Source organism: Microtus ochrogaster, chromosome 19, assembly GCF_000317375.1.
Source record: "Microtus ochrogaster isolate Prairie Vole_2 chromosome 19, MicOch1.0, whole genome shotgun sequence".
Lineage (NCBI taxonomy): Eukaryota > Metazoa > Chordata > Mammalia > Rodentia > Cricetidae > Microtus > Microtus ochrogaster.
Window position 1 is genome coordinate 2,408,842 of NC_022021.1, and position 12,683 is coordinate 2,421,524.

The following is a 12,683-nucleotide window of genomic DNA, read 5'->3' on the forward strand; positions in this document are numbered from 1 at the left end:
CACCGTCAAAACAATGTTCTTCACACACCACAGTCAGGACGCTGACGTCTACACTATGAAGACAATGTTCTTCACACACCACAGTCAGGACGCTGGTGTCCATACTGTCAAGACAATGTTCTTATCACAAGCTTTCCCCATTTACATTCCATATGCCTGCCTCCCTCTTACCCTTGCTCCCACCTCCTCTCTGAGTCCAGGAAACTCTGTATTTCTGTCATTTTCAGCAGCGTTGTGTAAATGGAATGATGTAGTTTGTAGTCTTAGGGAATTGGCCCAGTTCTTTCCATCACATCAGTGGTTACCTATGTAGCTCATTCCTCCTCCTCCTCTTCTTTTCAAATTCAGGTTTTGACTTTGTCAGAATAAATCCCTAAAAATGCAATTTCTGGATTTCCTGGTTAGTTTTCTATGAGTTTTGGAAGGGTGGGGTTCTTTAATTTTTATTTTTTTATGTCTCTCGTGTCCTATCTTTATATAGCCATTGAAAGGCCATTCTTCCCCCGTTGGAGCTGGCTTTGAACCTTTGCCAAAAAATATCTTGTGCATGCTGGGTTTCTGTTCTGTTCCGCTGAGTGCGTCTCTGCATCTTTCCATTCCAGCTTGGAAATGGGAGCTGTGGAATAATCTAGAAAATTGAGCACTGGCGTCTCCTTGCTGTACTGAGAATATTTTAGATGTTTTCTTTTCTTTTATTTCCTTTATACTGAAGAATAATTTTGCATATATTTATAAAAAGATAGCTATGATTTGGGTTAAATCTACGTTATCTATGGGTACGTTTGACACCTTTATTATTCTGATTCTTCCATTCTTTGAACTTTGTAAAGCTCTCTGTTCATTTAGATTGCAAAAACTTTTTAAAAACTATACGAACATGGATGTTTTGCCTACATGTACATCTGTGAATTACTTAAGGTCAGAAGAGGGAATCCGATCCCCGGGAACTGAAGTTACAGAAAGGTGTGAGTTTCCGTGTGTGTGTGCTGGGAAGTGAACATCTTTTACAAAAGCAGCAAGTGCGCTAAACTACTAAGCTGTCTAAGCCCCTAGTCATTTAGTTTCTTGAAGTATCGGTACTGTGTGTTGTTAGCTCTGTTTTAACCATGTGGCTTAAGGATCATCTCTTCAGACATATTTTCATCAACACAGATAAAACTGAGCAGAAGAGAAAAGGCCAAAGATGATGGAATGCTTCTTAAGGACTTTTCTGAGGAGGCTTTCTGTCACAGTGACCTTCCTTGTGGATGCGATCGTATAGAGCTGTTGTGGTCTTAAACCACAGCCAAATGAGGCAGCTAACCCTCCCAACTCTGCCTGTGTCTCTGGAGTTTATGAAGATCTCTCCACAGGTCAGGGTGATGGAAACATTCAGTCCACACCTTTCCTTTTCCCCTCTGTTAATAAATTAGCATTTTGGTTATTCTCCTTCTCTGATCATGGCTAACGATCACCTGCCTGTGATCCGCTCATGATGTCAGACATCCGGTGTGAAAGTAGCACTACTACAGTTTTAATAAGTAAGTTGCATAAAAGTGAAACAAACAGTAAAGCACAGGTTTGACAACTAGCGCAGTACAATATGATGCTGCTATGTCGGCCCTTGCTACTTCGTTTCCTTTTATTTTAATTTAAGAAGTGCCTGGGGGAAGGGGAGTGATTGTATTTGGGAAATTTGTGATGTTTGGAAATACACAAAAATGTCATGTTCTTTCCTCTGTGCACGTAATGAGGTATTTCTAAACCGTCTTGGAAATGTGCTCAGTTTTCAGAAGAAAATGCAAGTAAAATGAAGAAGATCTACGGAGAATTCTGCAGCCATCACAAAGAAGCCGTGAGCCTCTTTAAGGAGCTCCAGCAGAACAAAAAGTTTCAGAACTTTATTAAGGCAAGTGCTGTTCAAGCTTAATTGCAGAGTGGGAGGCCACCGTGGGGTATTGTGCATGTTTGTGTTTTAATCATCTAAACAAGTTTCATATCGGCTCCATTTCTCAGGGGGAAGAAGAAGGAAGTGATGGGTTTATGGCAAAGATGGAAAGTCTAGAGAGTAGTAAAATATTCCTCCCAAAGCATTCTGTCTGCTGTCTGTATCTGTAATGTCAAATTCCCCAAGCCTGTGAGAATATTGGGAGGGTTCTGGGAAGTGGTTTCATACCTGGGCAAGTCGCATGTCTGAAAAATCAAAGCAAAAGCAAATAGAGAATCTGTTTATCCCATGGCTTTGCTTCAGAGTGGATTAATATGAACCAAATCCATGACATCATATAATTTCATCTACGTCTTTCTGACACTTTTAAAGCATCGTGGTAACATTAGCAATTAATAAATTATCAGTCGTTTTCTGACATCTTCAATTTTCATTGTTCATCTTTTGAAATTGCGTTGGTCAGCTGGGACCTGGTTAAGGTTCATTGTTGTATATGGCAGATTTCTGTCTCTTCTTTATTGGTTTTTCAAGACAGGGCTTCTCTGTGTAACCTTGGCTGCCCTGGAACTAGCTCTGCAGACCAGGCTGGCCTCGAATTCACAGAGATCCGCCTGCCTCTGCCTCCTGGGATTAGAGACACATGTCACTACTGCCTGGCTTGCAGTTATGTCTCTTAAATCTCCTTGACCTTGAATTCTCTTCCTTGCTTTTTCCCTACCTTTCACATTTATTTATGGAAAAAATTTGCCCAAGCTTCTGGGTCCTGCATTTTTTGTTTGTCATTCTATGAGTTCTACCAGATTCTCCTCTGGTTTTCTTTCTCACAAACATGTGCTATGGGACTTAAATGTTTAGGAAAAGGATTGCCCTGTGACAAGAGACCTCAGGTGCCACAGTGTGTAATAGCAAAGATGGAGGAAGATATGTTAGAAAGGCAAATAGCGAGCATGCACACGTTCATGATTGTTCAGAACCTTTGCTGATGCTGGACCCTGAGAGTTCGCTCATTTGGGGATTAGAAATGCATCAGTGTGAGCCGAAACTCTCCATACCCTGGACTCTGGCGGTCAACAACAAAAGTACGAACTGCAATGACAATATATGCATTTTAACTGATAGTGACAATGAAGTATGGACAAAGTATATAGTTGTAGATTTTGAATTGTAAATCCTCAAGTAAAATAATTGGTGTATATAAAAATGTCTATACTTTTCAAGATCCGAAACAGCAACCTTTTGGCCCGCCGCCGAGGAATCCCAGAGTGCATCCTGCTTGTCACCCAGCGCATCACTAAGTACCCGGTTCTGGTGGAGAGGATCCTGCAGTACACAAAAGGTGAGAGATGACTGCTGGGACGCTTTTGTCTCTCCCAGGGGCTCTTGGCCTTCACGATGCTCTCATTGTGAGCAGGCTTCTAAAGCCTTTGAATTGGAATTCATTTTGAGAAATACGAGAAATTACTTTTTTTTAAATTACATTTATTTTGTGTGTGGGGGGAAGAGACTAGATATATTTATACACACACACACACACACACACACACACAATAAATGTAATGTGTGATGGTCGGAGGAAAACTTGTAAAAGTTGGTTCTTTCCCTCTTCCACTTATGGTTCTTTATTGTTTGATGCACGAGAGAATATGACAATAGTCTATAGAGAAAGCTTCGTTGATTTTGTTCTCAGCAAACGAATGAAAACAAAATGGAGGCCTTTGAGTTTGCATCGTGTGAATTCTCTTAACTTCCTACAACACCCTAGTGACAAAACTGTGTCCAGTAGTGTTAGCGCACCTTACTCCATCCATGCTTCCACCCGTGCCACGTTCTTGGTAGGCAGAGTCGATGGCACCAGTGGGCTGCCCCACTTACAGTGCAAGCTGTAACTGTGAGTTCTGCCTCTGGACAGAGTCAGCATGGTGGCACAGAGGCCTCCTCCTTCTGGCAGGCGCTGTCAAAGGTTACTCCTGGAGCTTCTGGCCTTTGATTCACTTGACCATTGTGGCCCCGTGGTCCTCAACCTCACTAGCTGTCCCTTCACAAGGGAGTACGTTTGCGTGCAGGTGGGGAGTCGGTAGGTGTGAGTGGAGCTTGGTGGGGCAGGGTGGGGGCATTTGTAAAGGCTCCCCTGAGACTGGTGCTGCACCTTTTGAGTTTCAAGGCATTAGGGGACAGCGGTTTGCCAACCTTTGAGCCTTCTCCCGGAATTACTCACGATCACTTGGTAATTCAACCTCACTTTTCTTTCCTTGGCTTTCCGAATTTTGAAATAGTTTCCTTAGAAGTAAATCTCCTTTCTGGAGGGAAAAGGCTCTGTCAGGGAGAGAGAAGCCATGAGGTGTGTGTGTTCTTTGGAAGGTGACAAGAAAGACTCCTCCTTGGAGACACAGATATCAGGTGTGATCTTTGGATGCTCTGATCATGCTTGCATGAATCTGTGTGCACGCTGAGAAGCTGGGATGTGTAGACATTTGGAGATCTGTTTCCCCTCCTCCTGGCTGATCTTTATAAACGTGTGTCCCGCAGCTGTAGGCTCTCAAGAGTCTCTGGTTCTCTGCCAGTTTTCTTTTTTCCCTTCTTCCCCTTCTTCCCCCTCCTTTTAGCTCTTCAGGTCCAGGCACCTGGGCAAATATCAACTAGCTGATCTTTATCATCAAATACAGAAAAGAGCTCAAGCCCCTTTCATCTGAGGTTTCCGGAAGCCATTCCAGCAGCTACTCCAGAGGCCTTCCTTAAGGTGGTCTGGAGGTGAGAGGCGTGGCCAGTGGTTTAAAGAACAACAGATGATAGTCTTGTTCTGTGTAGAGAAACCTGGCTGGTTTTCTTGAGGCACAATACAGGGCCTCAAAATTCGTTCATTTCCTTCATAATCAAAAGAAAAGAATAATGGGACTAAATCACTTTAATTAGAATATTAAAATCCTCAATTTCATGCTAATATATCCCAGAAGGCAAATGAGTCTGGGGTATTTAAATCACCCTGCGGCTCCATTTCAGAGGACGTGAGCATGACCCCAAGGCTGGGTTCAGTCCTTAGAAACGCAGTGAAGGGTTTACTCGCTTTCCTGTTTCTAGGACAGGAGGAGTGCCCAGGTCAATCCATGGTCCCTGCTTAGATTACATTTGATCCATTTTGTTGCTGTGACAAAATAACCTGATGAGAAGCAGCTTCAGGAAGGGGCTGTTTGTCTCTCAGTTTGAGGGGACACCATCTGTCATGATAGCGAAAAGCATGGCGGTCACGGTGTGAGGTAGCCGGCCACATTGCATCTGCAGATGGAAAGCTGAGATACATGAGTGTTGGCACTGGATTTGTCTCACCCTTTTTGTTCAGTCTGGGTCCCCAAGCCATGCAAAGAAGATGGGACCCTACTAAGTGAAATGTCCCTGGGAACTCTCCCAGAAATGCCCTGCAGCTTGCTTCCTAGGTTGTTCTAAATCTAGTCCCATAAACAATGAGGGTGAATGATGGCCCTGCTGCAGAGAGGCAGGCTTATCCCTGGAAGCCAGACATCTCACTGCCAGCTAATACAAATGCAAAGCTTTTATAGCAAGTATTGCATTGCTTCTTTTTGGTGGCCCAGAGAGATATTTTAATGTTTGAATTTAATCTAACGTCTTTCTTAGGGAATCTTTGTTATATTTAAAAACTTAAGACAAAAAATAGCCTCTCTTAGTATTCTGGATTATTATCATTTTCTTTCTTCTCTCCCTCATGCAGAGAGGACTGAAGAACACAAAGACCTATGCAAAGCTCTTGGCTTAATTAAGGACATGATAGCAGCTGTGGATCTAAAAGTCAGTGAATATGAGAAGAACCAAAAGTGGTTGGAGATCCTAAATAAAATTGAAAACAAGACGTACACCAAGCTCAAAAACGGGCACGTGTTTAGGAAGCAGGCCCTGATGACTAAGGAAAGGGCCCTCTTGCATGACGGGCTCGTCTACTGGAAAACTGCTACAGGCCGTTTCAAAGGTACCGTGGTCCCATCAGCCCAATCTCTCCTCCCTTTGTACATATCACTCATTCAAAAGAGGACAGATGTTCGAAAGCAAAATAGCTCTGACTTGCAGGTACACCTCCAGAAACCCCGGACTATTGTAAGTTGAGACATCTTCAAGTTGTGATGTTGAGTGGGTAAATGTGACTGGGGGATACACATGCTTGACTGGAGCTTGCTGTCCTGAGCGAAATCCTTCCCCTATATTTTCATGAGTATGAAAGCCTGTGATGTGTGACATCAAAGGAGTCGAGAGTTCTGAACATCATTGGGGCAGAAATACTCTGCTAAATGTGGTGTGTTAAAAGCAAGGCCAGCCCACACCTACACAGCAAGGATCTGCCGTGTGCCAAGACAACCTGGGGCTTTCAGACCGTGGAGGGTGAAATGAGAAAAGCCTAAATATCACCTTGGTTATTCAGTAATATGACACATCTACCTACATACTGGCCCTGTGATAGGCTCTTTCTCAGTGGTTCAATTTATTGACAGGCTTAAACTTGACTCTGTTAGTCTGCTTAGGGTCCAGGGCTGTTTAATGGTGTTCTCAAGGGCTTGCACTGTAGCTAGCACCTTGCTGTCATGTGCTTTCTTATATCTCTGGAACCTGAAAAATTGACGGCCCCTCAGGTCTCCTTCCAGAGAGTCTGGTATTATTGGTCCAGACCTGAAGACCAAGCTTAAAGGCTTGCCTATTCAGCCTCCTCTACAGCCTCTGAGGACCTTGTGTCTCCTTCATCTTAATTACATCTTTAGGCAAGTGGGAGAATAAGGATTTATTCTATTATAGTCACTTGAAGGTCATTGCCCACCGGAGGATGAGCAGGCTTGGATGGAAATTCAAGCAAAGGTATTCGCAGATGAGTAGCTTGCGATGTTGTCTTGAAGAACTACTAATTGCCATCCATGTGATGCTGTTTCTCTGCCCACTGAATAGCATCATCTCTTTCGACTAGGCTATGCGGTAGTTACAGGAAGGGGGGAGTTCTTGCGAAGATTCCAAGTGACATAGAGAAATAAACTCTACGCAGCCCAGATGGAGCAGGTGTCCTCCATCACTTGCTGTGGAAGCTGTTCCCTTACAGTTTTTTAAATTAGCTATATTTCCCCTAAAGGCAAGGGCATGCTCTATTCTCTTAGGCCCTTCTTTCATGGGGGGGGGGGTGTGCATTGACATAAGGTCTTGTTATGTAACTCCGGCGGGCCTCAAACTTGTAATCCTCCAGCCTCAGCCTCCCAAGTACTGGGATTGCAAGCCTATGCTATCTCATCATCTCAGAGCCTTATTTTATATATTTTTTCTTTCATTTTGAAAACTGTGCTGTGCTCTTAAACATTTCCTAGAGAGTTGTTCTTGCTACAGTCCTATAGTTTATCTGAAGTGCTGCATAGAAATATGTCCACTTAAACAACTTCCTATGCATTTTAACACTGATAGATGTTAACTACTATAGCAAGAGGCTTTCTAAATACAAGTTTCCTAGAAAAGTCTTCCATTTTTGTTAAGCAGATTTAAATGTCAAGCACGAAGTTAAACTAGCTAGTAAAGTCATCTAGGCTGTGGTTCCCTTCATTAATACTATCATGATTTTGTCTTTGAAGATATCCTAGCTCTGCTTCTAACTGATGTGCTGCTCTTCCTACAAGAAAAAGACCAGAAATACATCTTTGCAGCTGTTGTAAGTATATGACCACACAATGCACATTTTCACAAGTTGGTGCCGTGTTGCCTGAAGTTCCTAATAAAATAAAAAGGTCGCTTGACAAGACTATGTCCATACTGTGTTCCCACTGCTATAACAGATTTCACAACTGGTTCAGCAGGCAGTTTAATCAATTGTAAAAATATTGAACTATTTTAGCATTGATGGTGAATAGACACTGTCCTCAGGGCTTCAAGAACCTTCCTACTGTCTGGCTATCTAGGTCTTTACTGTGGTCTCCATCCTCATCCCCATCTCCCGTGCTTAACTCTGGCAACTGAGGTATCAATGCTGGGCATAGGTCATTTCCAGCATCCTGTTCTTTCTTTCTGCTGGATGGTCCTTTTGCTGTGCCACTTGCCAACCTCATCTGTCACCTGCTGTGATAATGTCCCTTCTGTCAAACAAGAGGACAGGGAGATTTCTAAAGGAGAGTATTTTTTCATTTTTCATGGTGCTGGGGATTGAGCCCAGGACCTTTTGCATGCTAGACAAATGTGCTGCTACTGAGTAACTGTGTCAAGCTCAAAGAATAACCTCCCTCCTGCCATAGTGGCTTCTAATGACTACAGTCATTCATGTGTCCCTTCCCTTTGTGGTAAGTAGATCACTCTCGTTGTAGCACAAAAGTAGACTTTAACATATTTTATAAGTTCAACTTTAAAATATGAAGCAAGTTTAAGGTATTTTTGCCCCAGTAGGATCTTTAGCTGATAGAACCAGCTTCAGTGGAGATGGGGTAGCAGTTGGACGGGAGACAGAGAGAACCAGCACCAGTGGCGATGGGGTAGCAGTTGGACGGGAGACAGATAGCCTCTCCTTTCCCCCTTCCCTTTTATCAGAGGCCTTCCATTGCAGAGAGCTGCAGAACCTGGGCAGGAATGTAAATGAGTGAAGTCAACAGAGAGCATGATGAGGAGAGCAGGGACTGTCCTCAGCTAATGAGTACACGTCCAGGGTCAAGGCAAGTCATGCTTCCTGAGCTGTAGCTGGTGTTTATAAATGAAATGAGAATATGGTCCAGGTTAGCCAGTCTTCTGTTTCTACCATGCACTCCCAACTCTAGAGTATTCTTGAAGGGTGACAGGTCCTACTCACAAATGTTGTTAACTTTAAAAAATACCTTTGACATTCAAAGGCACAACAAAACATTCTTGTGGGCTGTGTTAGGCTGTGTTAGGTCTTTGTTATATACTTAACATCTGTCTCTAAAGCTGATGTGTCGCCTTCATTGTTGGGGATGTTGAATCTTGTTTTTCACTAGTGTTTGTGTAGTTCATATGAATAATGACAAGCATGCCCTTGATGCTGTCTGGTTGGTTGGGATTTAATTAATACTCCTTTCTACCCTTTATTTATTCTTCACTTTGGAAAGATCTTGCCACCATCTCCCTTTCTCTGGAACACTGAACAACTAATAATTTTCCATCCTTTTACATCAAGCAGCTCAAACTCGGCTTACATTTTTACATACAGAAATAGGAGGCTGAAATATAGATCTCTAATACCAAAAGGGATCTTAATAATGTTTAGGAGACCCCTCTCATTACAGAGAAAATTCAAAATCGGCTTTACTCATTTACTCTCCTTTTCCAGAGGCCAAGCACGGGACTGGGTAGACCAGTAGTCCGTTCCATCATAATCTATTTCTTTTTCCTCACACTGCTCCGAAAAGCATGAAAACCACTGCAGAGATGCCTTGGCCAATAACTCTAGGTGTGGCATAGCTATGCAATACTGGGAAGGCAGACAAGGCAGCAACAAGACATCAGAAGTGGAGAATATAGAATCCAAACTCTGGATAAAACCCAGTCCACAAGGAAAAAAACAAAACTACATGCTTCAGCTAGCTCTGTAAACCGTGGTGGGAGCCACAGACCAAAGCAGATTTCATATCCCACATCCTTCTCATCCTGCAGACATTCTTTTGGCCCTTCTTTTAATCATGGCTCTTGAGCCAGGTGTGGGGCTATTGAGGTCTCATCTGTGAAGCTCCAGGGCATGGCATGGAGGCGCTGAAAGACCGCAGTAAATGTTGGCACAAGTTATTTCATTTATACCTTGGACACCAACTCTTAGACTTTCTTCCAATTTCCCTCAGATGGAATTACGTTAAATTCAGTTCTGCAGACATTGATTGCATGACTATACTATGCAAGGCTATGAGTCTGGCGTATGAAGATGATTTAGATCCAGTTCTGCTCACCCAGTGTTCATCTGGTTGGTGAGGAAGAGCTACTTGCAGGTAGAGCTGCAGCAGTTCTGGGGCTGAGACCTGTGAGACTGGAGGATAAGGGATTGGTGATGTCTAGGGAGTCTGAGGTCCTGTCTGCCCATTTCTACATTGTATCTGATGACTTAGCCCCTTAGTTCCTAGGGTTCTGTTTCCATTACTGTCTTGCAATTATTTCTGATTCCAATGGGCTCTAACTTCTCATCCTTCACAATCTGATTGTAATGTCAGAGATACATTTTCTTCTTTGACAACAGTTGATCATATTTTTTCTTCACCATCTGATCTCTTTAAAATTGCCCTTTTAAACTACCAATCTTAAAAAAGCATTTACTTCTTTTTTTTTTTTTAGAATCTGTTTGTCTCTCTCTATGTGGGTGTGCATATGTGAGTGCAGAGGCCAGAGGAAGCACCATGTCCCCTAGAGGTGGAGTCACAGGCGGCTTTGAACCACTCAGTGTGGGTGCTGGGAATCAAACTCAGGTCCTCTGCCAAAAGCAGTATTTACTGTCACCCATTGAGCCATCTTTCCTGTCCCTAAACTGACAGTCTTAAGGACAGTCATTCCCCTAAGTCCTCATTTTCCATCTGCTTTGGGGTTTGAGCAAGAAATGTCCCCCACAAGCTCCTGTGTTGAATGCCATGTTTCCCAGCTGATGGTGCCAAACACTGTCCTAGCCGCAGGAGAGCTAATGTGATCTCCTTTCCCCTCTCCTTTGGAGAACTTCTGATGTCTCTGAAAGGTGATGAGTGGGCTGAAGTGGGTTCCCCAGTCCTGTTGCTTGCTTTCTGCAACTCCTTTCTCCCATGTGGCTCTCGGTTTAGAGACCCTGTGATTTCACCTGTGCGTTTCCCAACTCTGGCAGGACCAGAAGCCTTCAGTTATTTCGCTTCAGAAACTTATTGCTAGAGAGGTCGCTAACGAGGAGCGAGGCATGTTCCTGATCAGCGCCTCATCTGCCGGTCCGGAGATGTACGAAATCCACACCAATTCCAAGGAGGAACGGAACAACTGGATGAGGCGCATCCAGCAGGCCGTGGAAAGGTAACCTGGCTGTCGTTCGTCTTTGGGGTGTCCTTGTTCAGTTGGGGAATGTGTTCTAACCGTGTCTCCCCTGCATGAAAACTTTGCCTCAGCCAGAAGTGTCTGCTCCCTGACCTTTGCCCCTGCCTGCCGTAGCATGTCGCCTGCAGCTGTGTCCTCTGCACACCTCTCTGCATGCTGTGCCTTCCCGCTCTACCTGTATGCTTTGCTGTGGCCCCTGCTCACCTGCTTCATGAAGACCTCTTCAGTCCAGGTGGTCTCTGTCTTACCTGACATGTGCCACATCACCGCCACTCTCTGAGGCTCTGGTTTGGCCCTTGCCATCTATTGCCTGTAGTTGTTACATTTTACATGTAGGTAGAATGGATCCCCTTAGACTGGAAGCTCCTTGGGGGCAGGGACCCTATCTTCTGTTTCTCCTTGTGCCCGAAGAATCATTCGAATAAATGGCTGGCGAATCTCAATGTTCTCAGTAAACATATTGCTTGTTACTCGGGCAAGAATGGTTTTGATAAATGAGGGGCAAGGGTGGGAATTATAATCCCTGTTGGTAATTCCTCCCATCTCTACCACACCTACCCCATATGGAGGCCTGCTGTCTGTCCTACATCCCTTCCACTCTAGCCCTATTGAGGAGTTCCATAATGGTACAAACCCCAAATTCTATTATCTTAGCTGTACTGATGATAGTGGTAGCAGTAGGGGGAGGGTTGGAATATTTGCATCATCCTATAGAGCTGACTTTGAATCTATGTTGTAATGTGTGCGATCCCAGGAAAACCGATCTTTTGAAAAGAGGGAACAATGAATTCTCTTCATGCTGGTTTTTTTTTTTTTTTTTTGGGTTCGTTCCCTTGCCAAGTTCCCATGTTTTTCTAATAAGCTTAGAGATCCTTGGAACTCATTTCAGTGATGCCTTGACTGTTGTCTTTTAAAGTTGTCCAGAAGAAGAAGGAGGAAGGACAAGTGAGTCCGATGAAGAGAGGCGGAAAGCTGAGGCCAGAGTGGCCAAAATCCAGCAATGCCAAGGTATGAAGTGTGTAGCTCTGGCTCCCGGGTCCTGTGCTCTTGAGTGGTGGTGACCACTGGGATTAATTGTGAGCATCTGAGGTCCGCACTGCCCACCCTCCACCTTTGAAAACCACCAGTCCATAGATAAGGAAAAGTAACTAAGATACTCATGGAAATACACATAACCCATAGGGAACCATAATTGTGGATCACGTGGTGCTGGTGAGCACTGGAGTTGCTGCCAGGTGCAGCTTCTGTGAGCAGACAAGCTCAGCAGGAGGGTCATCGAGTGCCCTGTGAAGCCAAGAAATACATTATCTCACTAATTCTCAACTCCACGGCTGATGTTAGGGTCACTTACCAAAGCTACAGAGAAACCCTGTCTTGAAAAACCAAAAAAAAAAAAAAAAAATTGGCTGGCTGGCTGGGTAGTGGTGGTGCACACTTTTAATCTCAGCACTAGGGAGGCAGAGACAGGCGAATGTCTGTGAATTTGAGGCCAGCTTGGTCTGCAAAGCGAGTTCCAGGACAGCCAGGACTGTTATACAGAGAAAACCTGTCTCAAAAAACAAAACAACAAAAAAATTTGCTGTCTTCTCCTCAATTCCCTTAACCAACTGAAGCAGGGACTCTCTGGATTTGATGCTAGTTAAGGTCTCTGTGTTCTAAGACTCCTGTAACACACTGAAGTCAGGGAAAACTGATGCATGCAAAGATGGTGTGTAGAAGCAGAACCGCAAACTGACGCATGCAAAGATGGTGT

The 12,683-nt window shown here is 44.0% G+C and overlaps 1 protein-coding gene across 3 annotated transcripts in view; it reads left to right on the top strand.

Annotated features, from left to right (window-relative positions):
* The window catches only part of Arhgef28 (Rho guanine nucleotide exchange factor 28), a 295,501-nt gene that overhangs the window by 231,754 nt on the left and 51,064 nt on the right, over positions 1-12,683 (top strand). For all 3 annotated transcript variants that reach the window (XM_005356442.3, XM_026783747.1, XM_026783748.1), the window contains 6 exons: positions 1,766-1,888; positions 3,146-3,263; positions 5,649-5,903; positions 7,531-7,607; positions 10,731-10,909; positions 11,847-11,938. In XM_005356442.3, the coding sequence (XP_005356499.2) occupies positions 1,766-1,888; positions 3,146-3,263; positions 5,649-5,903; positions 7,531-7,607; positions 10,731-10,909; positions 11,847-11,938 (844 nt within the window). The remainder of the gene's footprint in view (positions 1-1,765; positions 1,889-3,145; positions 3,264-5,648; positions 5,904-7,530; positions 7,608-10,730; positions 10,910-11,846; positions 11,939-12,683) is intronic.